Source organism: Camellia sinensis, chromosome 7, assembly GCF_055761805.1.
Source record: "Camellia sinensis isolate YWXY chromosome 7, ASM5576180v1, whole genome shotgun sequence".
NCBI lineage: Eukaryota > Viridiplantae > Streptophyta > Magnoliopsida > Ericales > Theaceae > Camellia > Camellia sinensis.
Genome location: NC_138967.1, coordinates 110118205 through 110145802, shown reverse-complemented (window position 1 = coordinate 110145802; position 27598 = coordinate 110118205). Strand labels below are relative to the sequence as shown.

General features: G+C 41.9%; 2 protein-coding genes and 1 long non-coding RNA gene across 8 annotated transcripts in view; 1 reads left to right on the top strand and 2 right to left on the bottom strand.

The window, feature by feature from the left end:
* The window catches only part of LOC145796028 (uncharacterized), a 62206-nt gene extending 50377 nt beyond the window's left edge, over window positions 1-11829 (bottom strand). The window contains exons 1-2 of the mRNA XM_082881001.1: window positions 10922-11829; window positions 10570-10834 (exon numbers count right to left, since the gene is read on the bottom strand). Of these exons, the coding sequence (XP_082737127.1) occupies window positions 10570-10834; window positions 10922-11512 (856 nt within the window). The 5' untranslated portion in view covers window positions 11513-11829. The remainder of the gene's footprint in view (window positions 1-10569; window positions 10835-10921) is intronic.
* Window positions 736-22721, top strand: LOC114315057 (mediator of RNA polymerase II transcription subunit 22a). 6 transcript variants are annotated; one of them, XM_082879069.1, is made up of 4 exons: window positions 736-905; window positions 19295-19478; window positions 21191-21256; window positions 22129-22721. In XM_082879069.1, exons 2-4 carry the CDS (start codon window positions 19311-19313, stop codon window positions 22366-22368), a joined length of 474 nt encoding a protein of 157 aa, XP_082735195.1. In that variant the 5' UTR covers window positions 736-905; window positions 19295-19310; the 3' UTR covers window positions 22369-22721. The 6 variants fall into 6 exon arrangements, with proteins under 6 accessions (XP_082735195.1, XP_082735199.1, XP_082735200.1 ...); XM_082879072.1 differs by lacking the exon at window positions 736-905 and adding an exon at window positions 17743-17945; XM_082879070.1 differs by lacking the exon at window positions 736-905 and adding an exon at window positions 18922-19002.
* Window positions 22722-24851: 2130 nt separating this feature from the next.
* LOC145794732 (uncharacterized) lies at window positions 24852-27357 on the bottom strand. Its single transcript, XR_014334671.1, has 2 exons — window positions 26572-27357; window positions 24852-25408 (listed from the first exon to the last, which is right to left on the bottom strand). It is a non-coding gene; the product is annotated as an uncharacterized LOC145794732 (long non-coding RNA).
* Between the last annotated feature and the right edge of the window lie 241 nt (window positions 27358-27598).

Sequence of the window (27598 nt, the reverse complement as noted above, 5' to 3'; positions counted from 1 at the left end):
TAAGCTCATTTTTTAAATTTACGTTTTTTTCTCAAATTTACAAACTGAGACAACCATTTATAAATTAAAAAAAATTATCAAACAAGTTTTTATGACAGTTTTTTAAAGTTTTGTAAATATAAATTGAAAACTGAAAACGAAATGGTTACCAAATAGGCTTGATGGTAAAAATGTTGTATAATTAACAAATAATTAAATAAGTTACCAACGTAAAAAATGACTTATCAAAAGATTCTTAGGCTATGTATGGTTTGATTTTTAGAATTTTTTTTTTAAAATTAAAAATTTGATAACCATTCCGTTTTCAGTTTTCAATTTATATTTGCAAAAATTTTAAAAAATTGTCATAAAAACTTGTTTGATAATTTTTTTTGTTTATAAATGATTGTCTCAGTTTGTAAATTTGAGAAAAAAATATAAATTCAAAAAATGAATTTACGTTGATTTTTAAACAGAAATTTAAAAGCTTTACTAACAAAAAAAAATTTCAAATTTTCAATTAATACTAATCGAGGAGGCAAATGGTAGTTTTATTTTAAATCTTAGGAAGGAAATTATAATTTCTAAAATGTAAGAGGTGTTAATATAATTTATCCAATAAAAATAAAATTAATATTTAAAAAAATTAAATTATGGAAGGATGAATCTATAACGAAATTTCAAACTTTAAAGAGATGTAATTTTTAAAAGGTAAAAAAAATTATAATAAATGTAATTTACCCAACAAAACAAACACCCATTCCGAACTGCTCTATGCTTCTTGTGGAAATTGTGTACTGGTTTACTCGCTGAAATTCTAGAGAGAGAGAGAGAAAAGTAAGAGGGGAGGAGAGGATGATCGGAGTGGGAAAATCAAGCAATACACCAACATCCTCGACAAACCCCTCAGCAAGGGCAAACAAGAGGTACCCTCTGTAAGAGGGGCTAATTTGAGCCCACAAAATTATTTAGGCCCAATAGCCCAAGATTAGTGGGCCCGAATTTATCGCAAGTCCAAGAATCGGTGGGCCCAGATTTATCGCCATCAAACGGATTGAATCGCTCTAAGCCTCGAAAGGGTTCGGATCCACGAACCTAGAGACTTACTCAGGCCCGGAACTCGAAAGGGTATTAGGCAAGCCTAGAGATCCGAGGCACTCGGACTCGAAAGGGTTCGGATCCACGAACCTAGAGGTCCGAAATACTTGGCTTCGAACGGATTCAGGCGCAATCTAGAAGTCGCTCCGTTAATGAGTCCCAGAACACTTGCGGGCTTGGAGCTTTCCGGGATCTACGCACCAGAACCATGGGCGTAATGGAGTTCGAACAAAGGACCCGATCCCGAGGACGGTGAGTGGAGATAAATTCACTCTTCGGTTAAACTAGCCTATACCCGGGTCGAGGTGGCACGACCACGGGGGGTCCATGAGACTCGGCAATATTTTGCGGCAGGACGTCCTCTGGGACTACCCCTGACCCTTTGGGATGATTGGGGATCATTGGTTAGGTGTGGCTAAGAAGAAGGGTTCGCCGAGGGATTGATCTCCTCTTCGGGGTTTTCTCATCCTCGGAGAAGTCACCTCCTCGGAGAGGTCACCTCCTCGGAGAAGTCACCTCCTCGGAGAGGTCACCCCCTCGGACAAGGTGGTTAGAGAGAATATCCCCCATGTGCCTTGCACATGGGCTCCATCCTACATCATGAGGTGCCTATAAATAGCACCCACCCATAGCTTTACAAGGGATGGATTTTGGAGATTTTTAACTCTTGGGAAAGAACTAATTTCCCTTCTCCATTATCAACCTTGAGAGTGAAAGTGGGAGATCAATGGGAGAGCCTTGCCATTATTCTATTCTCTAGCCATTTTGCCTTCTTCTTCACCCAATCTCTTATCTCCATCATCTCCTTTGTTGTTGTGTTCCTAAGTTGAGATTATTGAAGAATCTAAGCCTCTCATCATATTCTAGAGAATTCGAAGTTGTTCTCCAAGGATCTTTGAAGATCTTCGAATTTTCTAACTCTTTTCTCGAACCCTCTCCTACATTTTGGCGACTCTGCTGGGGAGGCGGATTGGTTAATGGTCTCAACGAGATCTGGAATCCACACAACTCCAACAAGGATGGCGGGAGAAGATGAAGTTCACCAACAAGGATCCTCTAATGGTGGTGATGACAGAACCATGACTCCAGATCAACCACTTTTGCTTGAAGCCATTCAAGGACTTCAGAATACTCAGCAAGAGATTCTTACCACTCTTCAGAATCTCACTCACACCATGTTGGTGATGAGTTCTAACTTTGCACCGGCGCCAAACGGAAATCAAACTGGTGGTGGAGTTATTCCCGCCGGAGCGCAAAATCAAATCCAAGGAGAAGTAGGCCCCAATCAGCCTATGGCTCATGGCAACACGGCCACAGTAACACATGCTCAAACCACAGTAGGCGGCGGCAGTTTGCCCATACCCGGGCTCCATGGCGTGCCAAGCCAAGATCCAATGGTGACTAGGGGAGTTTCTAGTGTAATGAATGGTGCTCCGGCGACTGTTGGTGTCCAGGAAAACATAAGGAGCGTGATGGCACAAAAGGGAGCTCTGCCCGTACCTAATCTTGTCACGCCACCAGTAAATGTTACCCAAGCACCAAGCGGGCCTCCTTTGGTGCCGACAACAAATCTGCAAGCACAACCCGGTATAGCGGCGCCGTACGGTGGACTTTACGGGCCTCAATTCAATATCCCATCACCAACTGGCTTGTCTATAGGCGCTGATGGCCAGTATCGTCAAATGTCCTCACCAATGATGAATTCGCAGCACCAGAATGGCCAAGACGCCCCTAGCTCAGTCTTCGGGTACATAAGCCAAGTCCCGGGAATACCACCATCAAACTCTCTCCCTCAACAGTTTCTCACTCTCGCCGATGTGCAGGCCATGTTCGATCTCGAACGGGGCAAGAGGACCTTACCCTCTTTGCCTGATCCAGACGTCAAGCCGCCTTACCCCATTGAGATGCTGAGCTATCCATACCCTGAGGGGTATACAGTGCCGAAGTTCATCAAGTTCGACGGCAAACAAGGAAATGCCCGAGAACATGTTGTGCGATTCATCGAGACTCTAGGTATTCATGGTTCAAACCACGTCCTCCGACTGAGAGAATTCTCTAAGTCCCTCACCGACCGAGCATATAGTTGGTATGTTAATTTGGCCCCAAACTCTGTCCGAAGTTGGGAGGAAATGGTTAACAAATTCCACTCCAAGTTCTTTCAAGTGGCGGAGAAGGTGACCACACTTACATTGTGTAAAGAGAAGCAACAAGAAAGTGAAGACATCCTTGACTACGTCAAAAGGTTTCAGGACAAGGCCGTGGATTGTCATGAAGCAGTTGAGGAGAGTTATCTGGTTCAAATTTGTCTAGAAGGGGCATTGAGCAGGTACAAAATGTTTCTAATTAACCACAAGCTACCCACCTTCTCGGCATTAATAGAAGCAGCTCGGAACATTAGCATTCCTCAGGCTCAGGAGTCCGGATTTAAAGCCAGTTACAAGACTAGTTTCAAGTCATCTCGTGGACCTATCGTTGCTGCTGCCTCTGCCCCGGATACCCGAAATTCACAAGGAGGAGGTCATAACGGCCAGAAAAGAAAGCAATATAATGGTGAAAAGGGGAATGTTTCTTATCCATGTGGAATCGAGGAAGTGAAAGCTCTAGTTAAGGAATGGGTGGCTGACGGAGAGCTAAAATTGCCTTATGTTGAAGAAATGCCATCAAAAAAGGACCGTGAGAGCCCTGAATTTTGTGTCTACCATCGTACATTGAAACATCCGACAGAGAAGTGTTGGACCCTCAGGAAAATCTTCAGAGATAAAGTCGAGGCAGACGAATTGAGGTTCAAAAAGCAAGGGACTCAAGACATCCGAGAACAACCATATCCTCAACACCGAGACAAGGGCAAGAATGTTGCTATGATAACTTATGAAGGCCCGATGATCGAGGCTATCGCCAATCTCGATGACGATGATTGTTATCTGGACGACATCCTCGAGCCAGAGGGTGGGCAAGTTTACTATGGAAGTGCTCTCGATCCAGAGGGCAGAACATTTATGACTCATAGCGAAGATCCCTTTGATCCAGAAGGAGGAACAGAGTACTACGGAAGAGGAGGACACCATGTTTATGTGGCATCGTATTTTGAAGAGACCGAGGAGATGGTTAACTACGAGCCTCCAAGAGTGGAAAAAGATCTGGATCACTATGCCAAAACCCTGCAAGACTGTGTAAAGTTCAAGCAGTTCTTTGACCAGCTTGGACTTTCCAGGGAGGCAAGAACGGAAATCACCAAGTCTATCATTAATATAGCCGAGGCACACCATGAGGAATGCATGTCGACTGAGGGGTCTATCCCGAGGAAGGCAAAAGAGCAATCTAGTGCCATTACTTTCTCCGAGGCTGATCGGAAGTATCCTTTTTCTCACAATCGCCCGCTTTATGTGACTGTTTTTATTAACGGGGTTGAGTTCAAAAGGGCCTTTCTAGATAGTGGAGCCTCTATCAACATTATGACTCGCGCTACTCTAGAAAAAGCTAGAATCTCTAAAGAACGCATTGTGAAGCAGCCGATAGTCATCACTGGCTTCAGTGGAGAAAGGAGAGTTACTATCGGATGCGTAACAGTTGATTTAGCCGTTGGAGAGATTCGCTCGGCCACCAAGTTCCATATTATCGATTCTGAGGCAAATTATCACATCATTCTAGGGAGGACCTGGATGCATAGATATGGGGCTGTACCATCGAGTTATCATCAGTGTGTTAAGGCTAAATGGGGAAAGAAGACGGTGACAATTCAGGCTACAGAAAGGCCTTTCGAGGTCCATGAAGCTCATTATTCTGATGCCATCTACTTCACCGAACTGGCTGTCGAAGAAGTTCCCACCACCTCTAAGCCTCGGGGGGTCAAAATTCCTCGTTGGGAGGATATCAAAGATGACAGGGAGCCGATGACAGAATCAGGTAAGCGGGCGATGTCTAGACCAGAAAGTCCGCCTATTCCTCGGAAGGTGATGAAAGTTCGAGAAGGAGGCAAGATGGTGTATTATTTATGAAGGTGCGGGGAGTCGGTTTCTTCAGTCACCGACTCCGAGTCAAAAGAAGAGCCTCCTGACAATGATATAGTAATAAAGCCTGAAGTGGCTCCAGAATGTATGCAAGATGGGCCGAAGCCTCAGCCTGAACAACTTATCGAAATAGATCTGAGTGATGGACAAGATGCACCGAGGCCGGTATTCGTAAGTTCGAGCCTTAGCCCAGAAAAGCGGGAACAGTTGTTAAAGTTGATAAGCCGATACTCAGATGTGTTTGCTTGGTCATATAAGGAAATGCCCGGACTAGATCCTGACCTAGTCTCCCACTATCTTGATGTGTTCCCAAACTCCAAGCCAATTAAGCAAGCTGCTCGAAAATATCATCCAGATCTCGAAGAGAAGATTAAGGAGGAGATTGAAAAACTTCAACAAGCTGGTTTCATCCGGCCAATACAGTACCCCACGTGGTTAGCAAACATCGTGCCAGTAAAGAAGAAGAATGGCCAAATCAGAGTATGTGTAGACTTTCGAGATTTGAACAAATCTTGCCCGAAGGATGAATTCCCTCTTCCTCACATCGACACCCTCGTGGATACTACCTCGGGACACCAGATGTTCTCATTCATGGATGGATTCAGTGGATACAATCAGATTAAGATGGCTGAAGAGGACGCAGAAAAGACTGCTTTTAGAACACCTCTCGGAAACTTCTTCTATACAGTCATGCCTTTCGGACTCAAAAATGCCGGTGCAACTTACCAAAGGGCTATGACTGCAATCTTTCATGACATGATCCATCATGAGGTGGAAGATTATGTTGATGATCTAGTGGTGAAATCCAAGAAAGAAGAAGACCATCTCCGAGACCTTGAGAAGGTATTCAAGAGGTGCCAGAAATTCAAAATGAGAATGAATCCTCTCAAATGTGCTTTCGGGGTGACGGCCGGGAAGTTCCTCGGGTTTCTTGTACATAGGCATGGTATCGAGGCAGATGAAGACAAGGTCAAATCTATCAGAGCAATGCCTCCCCCGCATTCTCAGAAGGAGTTAAAGAAGTTCCTCGGGAAGGTGTCTTATATTCGGAGGTTTATCCCAGCACTGGCAGAGATCTCTGCGCCTTTCGGCTCTTTGTTAAAAGGAGATGCCAAGTTCGAGTGGAACCAAGAGCACCAAAAGGCCTTTGAGAGAATCAAGGCGGCCTTGACCTCGCCTCAGACCATGATAGCCCCGCAGCCCGGGGTGCCTCTAATGTTGTACCTAACTTCAACCCCCAAGTCCATAGGGGCATTATTGGTCCAAGATGTAGATGGAGTAGAACGCCCGGTGTATTACATCAGTCGGAAGATTCGAGGAGCAGAAGTCCGATATACTCCAGTAGAGAGACATTGTTTAGCTTTGGTATTCACTGCCCAAAAGCTCAGACATTACTTCCTAGCACATCAGATTCAGATTGTTACTAGAAGTGATCCAATCCGATACCTCCTCAGCAAGCCTGCTCTAACCGGGAAGGTGGCAAGATGGTTGTTAGCATTGGGTGAATTCGAGATCACATGTGTAGCCCCCAAGGCGATCAAAAGCCAAGCCTTAGCTGATCTCCTTGCCCAATTTCCAAGTGGTGACTATGAACCAGTGAATGAAGAATTAAGAGGAGAGGTGCACGCAGCTATGGCTTCCGAGGAAAGCTTCTGGACATTGAGCTTTGACGGAGCAGCAGCCGGAGGGAAGGGAGGAACCGGGATAGTCCTTACAAGCAAAAGTGGGGAAAAGTTATATTTGTCTTATAAACTGGATTTCCATTGTTCGAATAACGAAGCCGAGTATGAGGCTCTTATTTTAGGCTTGATAGCAGCTGAGAAGCACAGTATCAAGAAGATTCGGATCCGGGGGGACTCAAAGCTGATAGTGAAGCAAGTTTCAGGACAGTTCGTCTTAAAGGAGCCTGCCTTGGCCACATATCGAACAACAGTCCAAAGGCTTCTTGACAAATTTCAGAAGGTCGAAATAGAGCATGTGCCTCGCTCCGACAACAAGTTTTCAGATGCCCTCGCAACATTAGGGGCAAGAGTTGACATTCTAGAGGAAGAGGCAACAATTGTTATCAAGAAGAGAACAGAACCTTCAATAATACCCGAAGACAAAGGCCTTCCGGAGGACTGGAGAGGAGAAGTCCTCGAGCAACTCAGAAGCAAAGTTGGAAAACTGACTATGGCCAAGCTCGCCCAATTCACAATTATTCAAGGTGAACTTTACTTCCGAGGAGGTACCGGATTCCTAGCCCGGTGTATTGGCCAACAAGAAGCAAGCTTCCGGCTACAACAGATCCATGAAAAGTCTTGCGGGGATGGGGATATCAGTCTGTATAGAAGAATCCAAAGACAAGGTTATTATTGGCCCGAGATGGAAAAGGACTCAAATCAATTACAGAGGGAATGCCCCAAGTGTCAGTCATACATTCGGGAGGATGAGAGTTGCTTTGAAATTGATACCCCTGACTGGAGGCAAGTCTACATCGACTATCTCAAAGAGGGAACACTACCTGAGAGCCCGAGGGACATTGCACACCTCAAGAGGAGAGCGAGGCGGTACTTTCTTGACCAGGACAAGCTGTATAGAAGAAGTATTGAGGGCACTCCCCTGAGATGTCTCTCCAAGGAGGAGTCAGATCTAGTCCTCGGAAGAGCCCACGAGATTGAACATCAAGGAGGGGCTCGGCTGTTCGAGCAACTTATACACCTTGGGTATTACTGGCCGACCATGGAGTCAGATGCATCCCATCACGTGAAGAGGTGCCAGACTTGTCAGAAACACGGAAATTTGATCCATGCTCCAGCTGTAGACCTGCATAGTATCCGAACGCCATGGCCGTTCCATACCTGGGCTTTTGATCTGATAGGGCCCATCTCCACATCTTCTAAGGGGTACAAGTGGATTCTCGCAGCCACAGAATTGAGTACAAAGTGGGTCGAAGCAATTCCTCTGAAGAACGCTACGGGGCCTGCAGTTGCGAACTTCATCAAGGAGAATATCATTTGCCGATTTGGAGTACCAAACACCATCCTCTCGGATAACGGCACTCCCTTCATAAACAAAGATGTGAAGAGCCTCCTAGAGACTTACCAAGTGAAGCATCACAAATCCACACCCTACTATCCAAAAGGGAACGGGCAGGCGGAAGCCACAAACAAGACACTGATAAGGATTCTGAGCAAGATGATGGATGAGTTTGGGGGGACTTGGTCCGAACAGTTGATAGTAGCCCTATGGGCGTATCGCACTTCGAAGAGAAAGCCAACTCAAGCAACTCCTTACTCCCTTGTGTATGGGTCCGAGGCAGTGTTACCTATAGAGTTGGAAACGCCATCTGCTCGAATGGCTCTCGCCTCGGGAATGGTATTGGAGCCTCGAACCACCAGATTGGAAGCATTAGAGGAAAAGCATGACAGAGCTGCAAAAGTCATGGAAAGGTATCATGAGTCCATCGCCCGAGCCTATAACCAGACTGTGGTACCAAGGAAGTTTGAAGAAGGTGATCTAGTATGGAAGATTGTAGACCCAATCATGCGAGGACAGCCTTTACCCAAGTTTTCTCCAAAATGGGAAGGGCCCTACAAGGTGGTTCAGGCAAGCTCAAGCGGGTACTACAAACTTGTAAGGGTTGAAGACGGCTTCCGAACTGGCCCGCTCAATGCAAAGTTTATCAAGCATTACTACCCATAGTTGGACTCATCTATGTTGAAATTCATTTTCACTTTCTTACTTTGTCTAAAGGTTGTATTTCCCTTGCATTATGAAGAAGCTGGTTTTCTCTATGGTGTATGTTTTATCCCATCACTTACAGTGAATCTATTATGCTTTTGTCAAGAAAGTTGAAGAACTAATGAGAATATTTCAGCTTTTATAAACATGTGCATATGATTGTTCTATCATTCGAAATAAATATTTTATCAAGTAGAATGAGAAAACAATGCGAAAATATCCAAACAACAAAAATTTTGTCATTTCATTGCATTGTCCTAGATAAAACATTTTTATCGAAAGGGGCAAGAAAGTAATGATAAAAAAAAACTCAATCTTTCCTAAAGACACCTTCGAAGAAGCTGCCCGTCACATCTACATCTGGAGGACAAACAGTAGAGTGTGCCTCTAAAGTCTCCAAGGCCCGAGCATAACCCGACTCAAGTTCACGAAGAGTTACCTTTGTCTCATCTATAGAGGTGCGATAAGAGGCAAGCACAGACATAAGTTCCAGCCGATGACTGGCGTTCGAAGCTATATCCAGGCGCTTCCGAAGCCATGATAAGTCCACTTGGTGACGCTCCATGTCAGAGATCCCCTGATACGCCGTCTCGACTACTTTTCCATTAAGGTCACACAACCGTTGCGTGTCCAAGCTATATAAGATAGTGGCAAAAGACTCGAGAAGAGCAGTCTGAATGAGTGGACACTGGCAAGCAAATGAAGCAAAGGTCTCCGGGTAACTTGAATGCACAAGCTGTAGAACTGAAGCAAACTCAGGAGCTACCCAATAATGGAGAAATGATACTTTGCCAGAAGCTGAAGGAGGAATTGGGGCCGGAAAGCTGCTAGTCTCAGGAATCTCCCCAATGTCTATCGGGTTAGATGAACCACCCGGAGGGGTAACTCCCGGCAGAGGTCCCGAGCCTGAGAATGCCGAACGATAAGGGGAAAGACCAAAAGTATCACTATCAATGTGGAAATCACTGAGATTCAAATCCAAAATATTTGAAGGCACTGGCGATGAAGAACCTCTAGCAGTCGTCTCAAAGGCAGGTGTTCCCCCTTGAGAAGGAGAACCGTGAGGAGTTACAAAGAGAGTCGGAGTAGAGTCCGGGGCAGGTGAAGACGGGACCCCGGTAGCAGCTAACACTGGAGCAGAGTCCGAGGCAGGTGAAGGCAGGACCCCGGTAGCAGCTAACACTGGAGCAGAGTCCGATGCAGATGAAGGCAGGACCCCGGTAGCAGCTAACACTGGAGCAGAGTCCGAGGCAGGTGAAGGCAGGACCCCGGTAGCAGCTAACACTGGAGCAGAGTCTGAGGTAGGTGAAGGCAAGACCCCGTTAGCAGCTAACACTGAAGAAAAGATAAGAAGGCCTTATTAGAGGTAGGGAACAGGAAAGTCATTTAAGTAAAGATTTCTCACAGATATAAGTAAATGACAAACTTCAGAAAGAAAGATTACCAGAGGGAGAATCAATATGCAAAGCAGGGGCAACTGAAGGACTCCTAGCATCAGCAAAGTCACTTGGTCGTGTAGAGACCACCTGATCGATCTCAATGTCTGATGAAGCCTGAACAGTAGTAGTCATCCCTGAAGAAGGAAGGAGGGCCGGAGGATGAGAATCACCATAAGTGCCAGAGCGAGTCTCAGAGATCTCTAGCACATCCACCTCCACACCATTCCCAGAGGCGCACCTCATCTCTACATCGCCTCTAGAAGCATGGCCCGCGACATCAATTTCTGTGGCATCAGTCCCTCCAGCAATCTCAACATCAGAACGGTGAGCCCCAACAAACTCGTCACCAAGGTAGTGCTCCTCCTCAGCTACGGTAGGGCGATGACGACGCGTGCGTGGAATAAGGTCACAAAAATGATCGGAGGACTCAGCCTCATCATCATCGTCATCTATGACTGCTATACGAGGGGTGCACATCTTCACAAGTCTTGCAGACAAAGGGAGGGTGTCGTCCAAGTCTGAGTCCGGCCTGGGGGAGGCAGCATGGCCAGGAGCCACGGTACCGAGAACGTCAACAACCGCAGGATCCTACATAACATGGGCAAATAAAAGTTTTCATTTTAGAAGGTATAGTCGCAAGAAGGAAAGTAGCTTCAAATCAAGAATTTCGGGTACCTCACGAAGCCTTTTGGAAAGGCGAGGAGCGGAAGGACTGGCATCAGAAGTCCTCTTGTGAGCCATCTTCTTAAGGCGGGTCGTCCGAGGACCAGAGGCCTTATTCAAAGGGACTGGCTCTGGAGAAGTAATTGCCAAGCTAGAAGCAGATGCCCGAGCAGAAGGGTCAGTTGGAGCAGATGAAGTGAAGAAACCCTCGTACATGTGGTCAGATTTTCGGCTCTCGGGTAGCCGAAGAGAAGAATCCTTCTTATAAATCGGCGGAGGCAAACATACGGTCGGTCTGCTCTGGACAAATGCAATAAACGCATCGATATTCTTCTGCCAATACCGCCTGAAAGAGGGGGTGAAACCCCCTACTCGGCTCAAGCCTGGCATCGTCAAAGAGCCGGATATGGGAAGCACGGTGTGTATAAGCCGGCGACTGAAGCGCCCGTAGCTCTCTGAAAATGATAATAAATGAGGTGCTGGCCCCGGGGCACATTGATCAAACCCGAATTGACATGCTACACGGTCAGGCCTATAAACGGCACTATCAACGCCTTCCTCATGCCACACCGGTAATGAACTCGGACGGATCATAATCAGCATATCAACAAAGGGTGCAGGGATGTTCTTCGGCAAAGGAAAGGACACCGAGCGGGAGGAACCATGATAGATAAGCGGTGTGGCCACACCCACAGGTGGGCATACATACGGCTGTGCCACAAAGCGTCGGGGATCATCCACCAGAGTATTCAAGGATAAGGTGGAAATGGTACGTGACCACCGTGTAATCAACGGCTGGCAAGACTTCGCTTTCTCAAATGTCCGAGACCCATCAGTATTGAGCACGGGGATGCCATCTTTATCCACTATCTCCCGAAGAACTTCCGCCTCAAATACAGTCGGAGCAGGGGCAAATTTTGGGAACCTCTCGAAGAAGAAACATAGCAGGAACTGGCTGTGAATAAAGGAGACAGGCTCATATCGACCCACGGAGCGAACCATATCTCGATGTAGTAGATCCAGCCGATAGTAGAGATTCCCAAGAAATAGGGGAGCCAAAGGGATCCGATCTCCTCTAAAGAGCCGGACTGCCAAGGGGAAGACGAAAGGATTGAGGGAATCCGGAGGTGTGCTCGGAAGAATGAAGAATGAAAGGAAGCAAGCCAGAAATCCCAAGAAATAGAGCCTGGAGCCATACATCGGACCGGCTTCATACTCCCGAGAGTCAGGGTCAGCATCTCTGGCCAAGGGCTGAAGATCCTTGAAGAAGTGACGGATCCATGCAGTATAGGAGGCACGGTCCGTCCTTACTCGACTAGTCCTCCTCGCTGAACCATCAAAAACAGAACTCCACCGACCACAAGTTTGAAGATTTAGCTTCAGAGATTGGATCAAAGAATCATCTTCGGGGGGTGTCTGCTCAGGGTCGAAGGCATCAGGGCCGGTCACTTCCAGACGCAGCAACATGAACACATCCTCAAGGGTGGGCCCCATCTCGTGCTGGCCAAGTATAAAGGTGTGTGTCTCGGTGCTCCACCGAAGAGCCATGGCTTCCAGGCTAGCATTGTTGCGACGGATGGATAGAGATCTAGATATTTTCACCGGGATCAATAGCCGAGCCTCCTGAAGCCGTTGACAGAGGCTCTTGTCCGAGAGGACATCATCGACCCACTCTTGCCAACCGAAAGGAGGGTTTGAGAAGGCCTTGAACTGAGGATAACAGTATGGAAAGTCCCCCCGCTCAATCCGAAAGCGTAGCACCGAGGAAGGAGAAATGAGGGCCTCCTGGCCAGAGTTAGTGTCCTCAGTGAGACATAATGGAGCCCCCTTCGGAGATAGAAGAGAAGTGGTAGAGGTAGCCGCCCGCCAGAAGGGGTCCTTCCGACCAAAATAAGGAGATTTCCTCCACTCAGATACCGGAGGTACATCCCTCTCTTTCATGAGAGCCGGTTCCGATGACCCCGGGACAACGGGTTTCTTTCGAGAAGACATATGGCTGAAATAACCTGTATAAATATTAAAGAGTTGACCGTATTAAAATTCAGAATATTGTTACATGCAACATGATGGGTTTATCAACAAATTCAACTTCGGACGTCATCAACAATTCATTTTCTTGGATATTCTTCAAGCTCAACAAATTTTAATACCAATGGGTGCATCATCAACATATAGATTTTCGTCTTCTATCATCAATAAGAGGTGCAATGTCATAGGTCGCTTCATGATGAAGTTCAATTGGGTCAATTTCTTAAAAGTCACTATGTTCTATATTAAAGGTCCAATTTATACGGGGTTCAAAATTTGGACAGAGTGAAGTTCAATAGTAAATTTCAGGCCCGAGATCCGAAGTATATTACATTGCTTATCAGTAGCAAGATTCAATGGATCATTATGCAAATTACAAGAATGTCCTTTCCAAAGTCCATATTCATAAGTCCAGGGTTTTCCCTCTCCATGTCAAAAATGGAGCTCAAATACTAGTCAACAAGTTATATTCGGCCTTTCCTCGGTGATAAAGTTCAACAAATTATGTTCAAGCCAAGCACCTCAATAAGGTTTCAAGTGCTAGTGCATGTTTCCATATGGCCAAAATCACGGTGTTTGAGCTAAAAAAAAAATATCATTGGGATTGCCACAAAAATTGAGTCCATATTCAGATTCAGTTTTTATTTATTTATTTTATTTTTATTTTCATCAGATTGCTTGAGCCCTCTACATTGCCACAAAAATATATTTATATATATTTAAATATATTTATATTCGGAAGAGGGGGTCGAATGTCATACTTACAAATTTGGGCAGTTAGAGAGGTGAAGTCAGAAGCCGATACTGGAAATTTAAGCTGAAATCAGAGAGGCTTTACAGACTGTAATCAACAAGACTGGGCTAGGCTTGGGCAAGACCACACACGTTGCGTTGAGAGGGCGAACGTGCGTGGTCAACATCGGATAAGCTGAAGCCGGAAGCAGCGATGTGGAGCTAGGTTGGGCAAGACCACACACGTTGCGTTGAGAGGGCGAACGTGCGTGGTCGACGTCGGATAAACTGAAGCCGGAAGCAGCGATTGATTGTGCACAAGCCAAGGCTAATGTGGTTAATCCGAGCTCTAAACAAAAAAATATATATATATGATAATCAGTATGTATATATATATATTTGCCCAAAGTTTGTCAAGCAGCAAAGTGAAAAAAAAAAAAAAAAAAAATGAACCACCAGCAGATTCAATCTAAAGCAAGCACCAGCAGATTCGAAGCTAAAATATATATATATATATAATCAATATATATACTTGTCTACAGATTTTCAAGTAGCAAAATAAAAAAAAATGAAATTAGTTGAGAGGAAGACCAAGGCCCACCAAAAATGAAGCTCCAGAATATGAATTTCAGGATTTCATTTCATATGCAAGTCAAGATTCAATGGAAGCTTCAGTTATCTCAAATTCAAAATTGATATAAAACAATGCCCACAAATCTCAAAGGCCCAAATCAAAAGAAATTCAGATTTCATCAAAGCAAGAGGATCGAGAGTGGGTTTCGATAAAATACTTACAGATCTGAAGGCCACGCCCATGAGAGAGAGTGGCCAAGAACAATACAAACCAAGATTTAATAAAGCACTGGCAATCCCAAATCAGAATTACAAGCTGTCGAATAACCCGAATCCCAACGAAGTTCAGAAATGGGCTTTGAACAAAAGCTCGTCTACCGATCCGGAGCAATGAATGGTTGAATCGGCACAATTCAAAATCAGCAGGAAGGAGCTGGGTGAAAAGCAGCACTAGTGAGCATTGGTGTGGTATGAGATCGGCATGGATGGCCCACGACCGAGTTGAAATCGGTAAAATAATGCAAGCCTGGAGGCACACGAAGGTGAGAGCTGAACCGTAGTGTAGCAGCGGGTGGAGCAGATCAACAACTCAGTGTACTGACTGCCGTGAGCGAGTGCGCGCCTCCAAGTTGCCACGCTGTCAACAAGCTGAACGGTGACCACACATCGCGTTGAGTGGGGCGATATGTGTGGTCAGCGTTGGACAGTCAAGGCTGGCAGAGAGGTCGCAGCAAAGAGGCCGACAGTGGGTTGGCGATGAAGCTGCAGTGGAGACGACGACAGCGGCGGAGCTTGGAGCTGCGGTGGAGGTCAGTGAGCAAGTGGCAGCGGCCTATGGTGTTGTAGAAGCAGACTTTTCTTGGAGAAGAAGAAGTTTAGTCCTTAGCTTAGAAAGTGAGATTGTGCCACTGGGTTGCCGAAGACCAAAAAAAAATGAAGAAGAAAGTTGGGTCTCTCTTTGTTGAAGAAAGAGAGCCCGACAGTGGCGCCTAGTAGTATTTTAGAAGCAAAGTTTTTCCTTGAAAATGAAGAACTGGGTCTCTCAATATAGAGAGAGAGTAGGCTAAGAGAAGAAATGTGGGTGATTTCGGCGGCTGAGGCAAAAATAGGTTGGTGAAGTTAGGGTTTTGTGCCATTTCTTTAAATAAAAAAAAAAAAAGGGTTTGATGCATGGAATATTTTATCAAATATTTTGAATATATATATATGTATATATAAAAGAGGCTGCCGTATTCACTTCTAAGCCATGAAAAAATGTTTGAGCCTTACCTTTTTTTTTTAATAAAAAAATAGGTGAGTGCTTTGCTTTTATTACCTTTGACTTTAAAAAAAAAAAAAAGTGATCCTGCTGTATTTTTTTAAAAAAACGTGTGAGCCTTTCTATATTCAAAAAAAAAAAAAAAAAAAAAAAAAAAAAAAAAAAAAAAAAAAAAAAAAAAAAAAAAAAAAAAAGAGTACAAAAAAATAAAATTTTTGCTTGTCAATTTTTTCTGTAAATTGAAGTGCGTCATCAACTTTATCCATAGGCTCTGTCGTGACAAAACGTTTTTTTTTTGGGGAACGTGATGCGAAACAGGGTCGAAGAAATGACAGTATGCATGTCTGAGAAATTTAAAATTTCTCATACACGCAAGGGGCAAATGTAAGAGGGGCTAATTTGAGCCCACAAAATTATTTAGGCCCAATAGCCCAAGATTAGTGGGCCCGAATTTATCGCAAGTCCAAGAATCGGTGGGCCCAGATTTATCGCCATCAAACGGATTGAATCGCTCTAAGCCTCGAAAGGGTTCGGATCCACGAACCTAGAGACTTACTCAGGCCCGGAACTCGAAAGGGTATTAGGCAAGCCTAGAGATCCGAGGCACTCGGACTCGAAAGGGTTCGGATCCACGAACCTAGAGGTCCGAAATACTTGGCTTCGAACGGATTCAGGCGCAATCTAGAAGTCGCTCCGTTAATGAGTCCCAGAACACTTGCGGGCTTGGAGCTTTCCGGGATCTACGCACCAGAACCATGGGCGTAATGGAGTTCGAACAAAGGACCCGATCCCGAGGACGGTGAGTGGAGATAAATTCACTCTTCGGTTAAACTAGCCTATACCCGGGTCGAGGTGGCACGACCACGGGGGGTCCATGAGACTCGGCAATATTTTGCGGCAGGACGTCCTCTGGGACTACCCCTGACCCTTTGGGATGATTGGGGATCATTGGTTAGGTGTGGCTAAGAAGAAGGGTTCGCCGAGGGATTGATCTCCTCTTCGGGGTTTTCTCATCCTCGGAGAAGTCACCTCCTCGGAGAGGTCACCTCCTCGGAGAAGTCACCTCCTCGGAGAGGTCACCCCCTCGGACAAGGTGGTTAGAGAGAATATCCCCCATGTGCCTTGCACATGGGCTCCATCCTACATCATGAGGTGCCTATAAATAGCACCCACCCATAGCTTTACAAGGGATGGATTTTGGAGATTTTTAACTCTTGGGAAAGAACTAATTTCCCTTCTCCATTATCAACCTTGAGAGTGAAAGTGGGAGATCAATGGGAGAGCCTTGCCATTATTCTATTCTCTAGCCATTTTGCCTTCTTCTTCACCCAATCTCTTATCTCCATCATCTCCTTTGTTGTTGTGTTCCTAAGTTGAGATTATTGAAGAATCTAAGCCTCTCATCATATTCTAGAGAATTCGAAGTTGTTCTCCAAGGATCTTTGAAGATCTTCGAATTTTCTAACTCTTTTCTCGAACCCTCTCCTACACCCTCAAACCCTCTCTCTCTCTCTCTCTCTCTCTCTTCATATTTATCTACGTATTTACATACATTCACGATTGATTTCCATTTGATTCCCTGATCCAGTAAATTGCTGTTTCTCAATTTGTCGAGATCTCACTATACGCATTTGTGTTAATGACCTAGTGATTCGCTTGGTTGCTCAGAAACTAAATGAAAATAAAATAAATGCTTGAATCTACAAATCATGTTATAAATGCTTGACAAAGTGAAACCCACATGTTACATAGTTTAGAACTGACTGAATCATAATTACATAAAAGAATCTACAAATCAAAACCCAAATCAAAAACCCTAAATTTTTGTTGTTTGAAAAAGCGAGGTTGGAGGACAAATCTGGTTCAATCTATGGCGTGAGAGAGCTCCGGCGGACCGTCGTTCTTCTCAAACGATTTCTTCCTCTATCTCTCTCTCTGTTCGTTTTGCTCCAGTTTCGTCTGATGCTGCTGCTGCTTCTTCTTCTTCTCTCTCTCTCTCTCTCTCTCTGTGCTTCGCCTGTGCCACTGCTTCACTTCTAAGGCTTGTTTTGGGGACGTGGTTTGTAGCTGCTTTTGGGCGTTTGATGAAAAAGCCAAACGTGGCTTTTTTGTTCTAAAACTCATTTGGGAAGCTGGATAAATGCCATATTGCAATTTACGAATATACCCTCCCTTCACTTAGGGTTTGCTGAGACAAGACACTTCACCATTTCGCATCTTACACCTCTTGTTCTTCTCTCCCTCTCCGATTGTCTGCGTACCGCTGCACCGCTGCTGTGGACGCCGCAGAAAACTCGTTTCCAATGTTGGCCATCGATGTCGCCACCGACTTCCCTCTACCAGGTCATCTTCGTCGGTTGATCTACACAATCATGCGAGCCTCTTCCCTCCGCCGGTGTTCTGCTACCAGTGATTTGCAACCCATTGTTTGGAAATTGTTAAATTGTAAATAGATCTGTTAGTTTTCAGTTGCGTTTATGACATTACAAGTGTTATTTGGCTTTCCGACTGCCATCTGCTACTCCTTTTTTGTTATAATTTTTAGGGTAAACAGTTGTCCGATTGCCATCTTTACACCCACTGTGTGCTCTGTTTTTTTTTTTTTTTACTACTTCTGCTGGCCTTTTTTGCTATGAAAAAAATTTACTGGAACTTTATTAGGGGTGCTCTTAATCTTGCAACATATGGAAGCCCCTTTTAGATTAGCTATCTCTGCTTGTGAACAACAAAAACAATGAGTCATTAACTTGAATCACAGTGTACATGGTTGCATTTATGGATTATACCAAAAAGCTGTCAATATGGCCTATTGAGTATTTATAGCCACTGAACTGAATCCCCAACCATAGGAAAAATAGAGTTGGTTATTGTAGTTTTTCTTTTTTTGTAGATGGTGCAAATCAAATTTTATATTCTTCTTTATTAGTTTCACATTGATTAAATTCACAAATCTATCTGTGTCTCCACCATTGAATGCTCTCCAAGGCTTTTGAGTTTCGAGAGAGACACAGAGAGATGGATACTCGTATGAGGTTAAATTCTGTAAATTGCAAATGGGAAGGGGGTATTTTGGTCATTTTACATTATGGCAGGATGATGTGACAACATTAAAATTATTAACTAAAAAAGTAAAAAAATAACTTTTACTAACTTCCCAAATGACTTTTTGAAAAAGTAAAAAAGCTTGATTAAAAGCTGAAATCATCTTCTCAAAATAACCCAAAGTGCCACCATTTTTCAAAACGGTGTCGTTTTAAATAAATTTAGAAAAACTTTAAAAAAAATATATATATAAAAAAAAAAAAAAAACTGTAGAGGATTCCAGGGCAAATATAATCTATCTCCTCATATTTAAATTTAAGGAAACAAATTATATTTGCCCTAGAATCCTCTACAGTTTTTTTTAATAGAGTTTTTCTCAAATTATTTAAAACGACACAGTTTTGAAAAACGGGTGACACCTAGAAGTGAAGCGGCGCCACAGACGAATAGATTGAACCAGGTTCGTCCTCCAAACTCGCTTTTTCAAACAACAAAAATTTAGGGTTTTTGATTTGGGTCTTTGATTTGTAGATTCTTTTATGTAATTATGATTCAGCTAGTTCTAAACTATGTAACATGTGGGTTTCACTTTATCAAGCATTTATCATACTACAATTGTCATTTCATGTACTTTAATATGATAATTGGATCAGAGTAAAAAAGGTAAAATTTTTAGTTCTTGGTTATCAGCCTATAAATTTGATTTCAGTATTTCTGATTCTTGCTGTTTTTTTTTTTTGTGCAACAAACAGCTAGTGAAAATCTACAATGAATAAAGGAGGGGTTGGAGGTGGTAGTGGAAGTGGTGGCGGTGGCGGCCCAACCTCCGCTGCAGCAGCAGCTGCAGCTCAAAAACAGAAGACATTGTTGCAGAGAGTTGATAATGACATTGGAAATATTGTTGATAATTTCAGTTACCTTGTTAATGTGGCCAGGGTATTCTCTCTCACTCTCTCTATATATACATATATGTGTGTGTTTGTGTGACCTTTGTGAACCTTCTTGCTGGGTTATTTTTAGTGCAAAACCAAATGGGGTCATCTTTGATGCATTTCTTTAATGCCGTCGGTTACATGTATGAGAGTAGGTATTTTCTGAGCTTTGGTTTTATCTAATTTCCAAGCCCTGTGGTTTCTAGACTAATAGTAGTAACGTGACCTACTTGTTTGATGTTTAAACTCATTTCACGACCTCCTGAAGTACTATGTTGGATGACCAACCAAATCCAATTTGAAGTCAAAGTTTGCATAATATAAGCAACTTTTTTTTTTAATCCATACATGATAACATGTCGAAAAATGAAGTAGGTGTGAGTAAAAAATTAGACACAATTTAGTCCCTGTTTGATGGTGTGGGAGGTGTAGGTTTGGTACGGACCGAACTTTTGACATGATTTGCATAAAGTGGTTGCCCTTGGGTTTGAGCCCTGAACCTCAAGGTTAGTAGGCTGACTTGTAACCACTGAACCAGTGATCCCATTTGAAGTAAGTGTGAGTGAGGCCAGTAAATGCTTTGGTTGATTTGTAGTTAGTCAAATAATGTCTCAAGGCTTAAAGTAATTATGGGAATTACTATTCTAGTTTTCACATATTTTGGGGAAGTTTGGTGTCAGCAAATATATTGATTTCTGTAGTTTAGATTTAAGCCCCAAATTCTTGTTTATGTTAATTTATATTTAGGAATTTATATTACACATAGTTCTTATAGGCATTTCTTGTTTCCATGATTATCAGAATTTTATAAGTTAGATTCAGGAAGACATCCACAGCTTATAATGGAATTAAAGTTGGGAAGAAGATTTCTAAAATTTAAAATCATGGTTTCCATTTATTTTGATTCCTATAAATTATTTGTTACTTCTGTATGAGTTATTAGAATGTATGCCCATGACCTCCTTGCTGATGCCTGAAGTATATTGATCTTTGACTTAGTATGCAAGCTGACTTAATATTGCCTGTCAATACCAAAGCTTTTAAATCCATTTTGTTGTTTTGTTTATAAGTTAATGTCGTGTTGTAGAGGGTGGGTAGCTTTCCTAAGATTCCCACCATCACTTTTTATACGTGTAATAAAGTCAAATTGGAATGGCATTTTGAATTAGGCTGACAACTTGATATCCAGTGCTTATTGACAATTATAAGAGCCTTTCTACAAATACAGCCTGATTCTCTGTACGTCCAACAAAGACTATGTTTGGATCATGGATTTGGATAGGGATTTGGAAAGGAAAAGGAAAATGCGAGGGAAATGTGAATTTTTTCTCCATTTCCCTCGCATTTTTCTCTTCCTTTTTCTTTCCCTTTCCAAATGTTTACTCAAATCCATGATCCAAACAAAGCCAAAGAGATTTGTTAAAAAAAAAAAAAGGCAAAGCCAAAGAGAACATTGCATGAACATACAGGTATTATTAGCAACATTGGCCAGTAAATCAGATGCTTGATAACTTCAGTAGAGTAAATTTGTTACTATGTCGTCTATTTGAGGAGGTAATGCAAAGAGGAGGTCGGCAAAGTTCTGTCTTCCAAGAAGTGGTTTCTTTTGTTCTTGAGGTTATTTATCATATTTTATAATACACATTAAAAATAACTGAAATGGAATTTGTAAATTCATGTATTTTAGATGTAATCACAGAACTATTTGTATTGTAGGTTAATGATCCACCAGTTAGAAATTCACAGGAAACTTTCATGATGGAAATGCGTGCAGCTAGAATGGTAAGAGAGTTTGTTATTTATTTTTCTTCGTACATATCATAGGTAAAAGTACGCGTGCATGCACATGAATTCATGTGTACTTATTTATTTATGTTGACTGCTAGTTTGATGCACATTTCAAGTAAAACATCTGCAATAAGACAACTGAAGTTCTACATTGCTTAAACTTTTTTCTATTTGATTAGACAACTTAGAACTTCTTTACATTGAAATTTGATTTAGAGGAATATCACCATTCGTGGGGTGAGAAAATGAAAGAAATGATTGTGGTCTCTCATCTAAGTGAGAAAACAAAAGAAATGATTGTGTTTTCTCACTATAATGTTTGAATTAATAAGAAAGGAAAGCACGTGAAATAGGAATATGAGCGAGATTTCTTTTTCTTCCTTTGTATTTTGATGGATAATCTTGGTATTATAAAAAAAAAAAAAAATCAACCAAACAATTGGTTTCTCACCAAATCTCACCATTTTTGGTGAGAAATGGAAGTGGCATAATAAGAGAATTCTCTCTCTCTCTATTTCTAACCCTTGCTCACAATTTCTTACATAATTTGTAAACCAAACATGAGAAAGAATTTTGTTTGTCATCATTTCTTATGATTTCTCATCAAATCGTTCCATCCAAATAGACTTAGCTTCTCATGTTCTTCAGATCTGGGGTTCTATTCACAAAGTAGTACTCTTGACAGAACAGTGTGATTATGTAGAATTTGGTTATCAATTGAATTGTGAATCAATCAGTTAAAACTGTTTTTCTGTATCCTATTTCTGGTTTCTCAATGTCATTCTGTTTTTTTCACTTTGTTTTTTATTTTTATTTTTATTTTTATTTTTATTTTTATTTTTTTCCTGATGATAATGCATGAACAGGTTCAGGCAGCTGACTCATTACTTAAGTTGGTGTCGGAGTTGAAACAGACAGCAATCTTTTCTGGTTTTGCATCCCTCAACGACCATGTAGACCAAAGAATAGATGAATTTAACCAACAGGCGGAGAAAACAGATCACATGTTGGCTAGAATTGGAGAGGAGGCAGCTGCTAGCCTGAAGGAGCTTGAGTCGCATTACTATTCCTCTGCACAGAGGAGAAGCCAACTCACACAGCTATGAAGAAGGGCAGTGTATTTCTTGCTTCACTTATTCTCGAAGTCAATTTCTATTGTGGAAGGATTCAAAGTTTCTAATCACCGCTCTTCATCAAGCAACAAGAATCCTGTGTTTCTTTTTGTGCTGCTGTTTGGAACTATCTTTCCCTGTGGATTCTACAGTACCATTCGTAATGATTTCCAGAATCATTTTTATCCCCAAAGTACAATATTTAGTTCTTTTTTGGTCGCTAGGCATAATCCGGAGTCACCTATCAGTCATCTTAGAAACATATGTTGTAACTGCTCTGCGCTTTATGAAATTGTATATCTGAAATCTAATGCAGCATTAAATTGTTCTGTTCTTGTACTTCTAAATTGGTTTTTACTTGCGCTTTGTTTATTTCCATAGAAAATGTTTTACTGTTTGGTTGCAATTTTGAAACTAATGTGTCAGTGGTTGTTGTAATTGTGGTGGTGGTGGCTGTGTGGTGGTGGCCGCAGCAATAGCAGTGGTGGTGGTAGTGGTGGTAGTAGCAGTGGTGGTGGTAATGGTGGTAGTGTGCTGTTGGTAAAACGTTTGTTGTCCAAGTAAGCACATTTTCTGTTACAACTAAAGGAAGCCCTGGCATAGCAAGCAGTGGAGGGATCTTTGGGGATAGCTTAGGCAGATGGGTCGATGGGTTATGTAGAAAACATTGGATTGATCTCTGGCATTGCAGCTGAATTGTGAGCACAAAGAGACGGGTTAAAACCTACTTTCATTTGGGATTGAGCAGCATAGAAGTGGAAAAGGATGCACATCTCATGAAATAGTTGATTATTAGAAATTCATCAGCTTTGTAATATTGTGTGTTCATCAGCTTAGTAATTTTCTGTGTGACTGCAGGTACCTCGTGAACCATTCGTAATTGGTGACAATTAACCCATATTAGATAATTGATGGGTCATATATTTTTCATAGTTGTATTGCTAATCAATCGTATGATGATGATACGGGGGTTTCATACCCTCAGAGACTTATGTGCTCCAATTTAGTTTTTGTTTTTTTATTGGGAAAAATATAATAATAATAATAATAAGGATAATAATGTGTGATTGTATGCTGTCTATTTTTAGGCTGGCCATCAAGGATCAGAGCTGAGAAGGTACCAGCTTTTCTGAGGGGTTTTAACTTGTAAGATATTATTTCTCTTAAATTATGCAAGACACTAGTTGATGTAAATGCAATATTGTGTTGAGTTATGTTCAAGTAGTCAGGCCACTTTTGGGAGAAGAAATCTCCAAATTGGTTATAAGATGGAATAAAACTAATTTTTTGAATTGTTCAAAATGTACAAAAAGCTAGTGAACTGGTGTGATAAACATTTCAGTATGTATCAAAGGTATCATTTTACCCAATTTCTTCAATATGCAATGAATATAGCTTTTGTAATGAATAATGGTGAGTCTGGTGCAAAATGAGGAGACTGTAGATGAGAAAAGAGAAAAACCTAAAAAAACGAAGGTGCTTTCATTGAGAGTCAAACTCAAAGAGTGTAGCTCGATTTTTTCACACCCCCTTTCGGAAGTCGAAAGAAATACTACAGTTCAGACTCCCGTGGTTCTAAATCTGATTTCACAAGTGTAATGCGAAATAAATAATCACCAAAGAATCTAAATTCGACAAATCTTTTGAAGAATCGATTTTGAATCAAATTGCCAAAAATAGACTACTTTGCTAGATACAAAGTTGCCACCTAAATATTTTGGAAAATCTAGGAAACCCATGACTCGTGCCAAATGCTACGTGTTCGTCATCACCAAGATTGTCTCGGCTCAGGAACTTAGGTATGAGAGAGGAAGGTCATGAATGAATTTGAGCACCCCCGCTCGCTCGGTCAAAGATCGACCTCTACTAAACATAATATGAATTTTATGGACATTATATGCTCTTATTCCGATTATTAGGCTAGCATTACTATGTGATGCGCACACACACAAGTATAGACTAATTCTGCAAGAATTGGAACACTTAATTCATGTTTGTTTGCAAAAATTATTTCGAATATGTACCACTTGAAAAAGTGATCGCATATGAACATTACTCAAATTACTCTAATTCAAGCAACTAGCCTTTCATCCATAGGCATTCAAGCAATTTATCAATTAACTACTTAGCCTCATGGCAAACATGCTAGACATGGCAACATCAACAGCAAGTAAAGGCTCACCTAGTACTCCAAACCAAAAACAATGATAAAGTTAGAAAGTGCATGATCCTAACTTATGCAATATGACTAATGCAACACATGCGATATGCAATTACTAGGCTCGACTACTAATATGGCATATGAATCGATTAAATTGCATGCGGTCTAAGCACGTATTCAAAAAAGTATTTAAATGACAATGCAATTAGAATGATGAACTGAGCTTTGGTGCATGTAATACAAGTGGATGCAAGCATGAATAATGCTAAATAAAACATGATGTCCCTAAACTAACCATCATAAGCTAGTAAATAAAAAGGAGAAAGACGTGGGGTTGGAAGACATACACGTTATTACAACATTGCGCTCTCATGAAGGAGAGTCTGAATGAACTAACTAACTAACTAATTAACTTACTAATTAAAGCTAAGCTAACTATTACAAAACAAAACGAAATTAGCTAAACTACTTAACTAATTATTACAACAAATAAATTAACTAACTAACTATTCTATTTAATTAACAACGGAATTGAATAACTAGTTAACTAATTAATTAATTACAACACTTTACAAAATTAACTAGCTACTACTAATTAATTACAACAATTTAAACTCGGTACGCGAGGGATGTGCATGTACATGCTCAGTTTCCACCCGAAAAGCCACTGTTTTGCTTCTAAAGAGCCTCTGTTGCACAATAGAACACATACACTGTTGCCTACTTGCAAAATAACTCTGCTTTGCCTTACAAACAAACTACTGAATTTTGCATCAGTGGCCGGCCGGCCAATGATGAGGCATGCTGGCCACCAGTGATAGCCGGCCGGCCATGGTAAGTGGCTTGCCGGCCATTGCTACCCAGTTCACCTTGCTGCAACAGAGAACAAACAGATTAATGCATAGGGTATTTCAAGGGTTTGTTTGCACAACTCACCCCTCCTTTTCATGAACAAATCAAAGGAGTAGTGAGCTTAAGCCACAAACCATCAACTCAAGCAATTTCATTGCATGATGCTTGTGAACCAAAGTGTGCAAGTTCAATAAATGCAACAAAATGAGACTCTCAAAACCACCTCCCTATCATGAATGATCAAGCGAAGTGGTGACCTTGGAACCTCGAATCATTTCATCACTAATGAGTATGAAATGGTTCAAGCTTCCATGTGTTTAATTAACGTCCGATTGAACATAACCAAATTATTGTCTTTCAGCATTTTTAGCCTCAATTTTACTCCATTTTAAATTACTGACCATTCTTTAGTCAATGGAGTCCAAAGGGTGAGTTTAAGTCCTCTAATGGAGTAAAGTACCAAACCAAGAGTCAACTTAAGACATGAAAGAGATGTCATGCCGTTGATAATGAATCCCTAAAATGGGTTAAACCATTAAGCATGACAACCTCAATCTTATGCTTAAAAGAACAAGAGGTTTAAAACAACTCTCAAAGCAAAACAAAAGCCAAGAAATGAAATAGGTTGCAGAGATTATTAGTGCTAAAAATGAGTAAGAAAAGCATGAATAAATGCTATCAACTCAAAGGAGATGGTGTCTAAGGCCTAGAACACCAAACTTATGAGGATTATTACACTACGAGCATGCAAAATAAAGCTCAAATACAACTAACAGCCCAAAACAGTGCTAAAACAGGTCTAATACAGTCCTAAAACATGCTAGAATTGAGCTAAAAATAGATAGATTAACATGCTAAACCATGGCGCAATCTAAGTTAGTAAGTAAGACACAAGGAGGGGAGGCTAACCCCTTCAAATTTGGACATCAAAATATGATTTTGACTACTGAAAAAGCTCTGAAAATCAGTGTTTAAAAGCTCAGAAAAAGATAGTAGAAATGTGGGAAGCACAAGGGGAAAGGCCTCTAAAACAAGGTACCAAGAAGAGTAGAACACTCCTCAACCTTTAATGGCCTTAAAACTCAAGCTTCAGCCAAAAAACACAAAGTTTTTATAGCCCAAAATAGTTGGAAAATAGAAAAAATAATAGTAGAGAAAGCAAGCAAATAGGCAAAGCCTTATACCTCTTGAAGAGAAGAAGCAATTCAAGCAACAAAACCAAGACAACACACCCTTCAAGAGCTCAAACCAAGCTCAAAAGTGCCTCAGCTCCAAGATAAGAAGGTTTGGTTAAGGGTGTATAGGTAAAGGTTAAGGATTTGTAAGCAAAAGTGTAGGAATTTGCTAGAGAGAGAGAGAGAGAGAGGACAGATTTTGATCTCAAAATTTTCTAACCTTAAAACATGAGAGGGGGGTCTCCTATATATAGAAAACATGAATTCTCCTCAAGGATATTCAGCCCTACACATGGGGGCAAATGCATGTATCTGTGCAAACAGCTGGCACAGCTGTCACAAAATATTTGCAAAAAAAACTGGTGGCCGGCAACCCAAAAGTGATGGCTGGTAGCCCAAAAGGGGTGGCCGGCAAGCCACCAGAGACTGCAGGTTTGAAGGACCAAGGCTTGGTCAAAATGAGGCAACAAGAGGTGTAGGGTTTGAAGGGCTCAAAGCTGTGGCATTCGGTTGAGGACTTTGACCACTCGATGAGCAAATAAACTCATTATCGGGTGTGCATGCGATGGCGTCCAAGTCGTAAGGCCCGTCAAAAACGGGGTATCTACAAAGACCTCCGTGTCATGGCCTTGGTTGTTTCCAAGCTATCCGTGCGGCACTTAGACAATCTCAAGTCTCCCTTGATGATGCTAAGTCATCCTAACTTAGAAGAAAGACAAGTAAGAGGAACACAAGAGAGTTTGAGAGAATACCTTGTATTCCCTACGATAAAGCTTTATAACTCTTGGATCATTCATGGAGCAAATGAGCTCCTTCCCTATTTATAGGCACTTTTGGCCTTTCATAGAACACTTTAGAAGCCACTAGGAAATACATGGAGAGGCTTCCCTTTGAAGCCTTTCTTACAAGCTATAAGAATATTTTAGAATGCTATAGAAATATCTATACAAGATATTTACAAGTCTAAGTGTCTTGAATACTCAAGAATATTCTAGAATTCTCATGTTCTCTCAAGTGTTGGAATGAGCTAAGAAGT

Excerpts from the sequence above, each read along its gene's own strand:
- LOC114315057 (XM_082879069.1), top strand. The coding sequence starts at position 19,311 with ATGAATAAAGGAGGGGTTGGAGGTGGTAGTGGAAGTGGTGGCGGTGGC. Across the intron at positions 19,479-21,190 it reads ACCTTGTTAATGTGGCCAGG|GTTAATGATCCACCAGTTAG; the intron begins GTATTCTCTCTC and ends TTTGTATTGTAG. Across the intron at positions 21,257-22,128 it reads AAATGCGTGCAGCTAGAATG|GTTCAGGCAGCTGACTCATT; the intron begins GTAAGAGAGTTT and ends ATGCATGAACAG.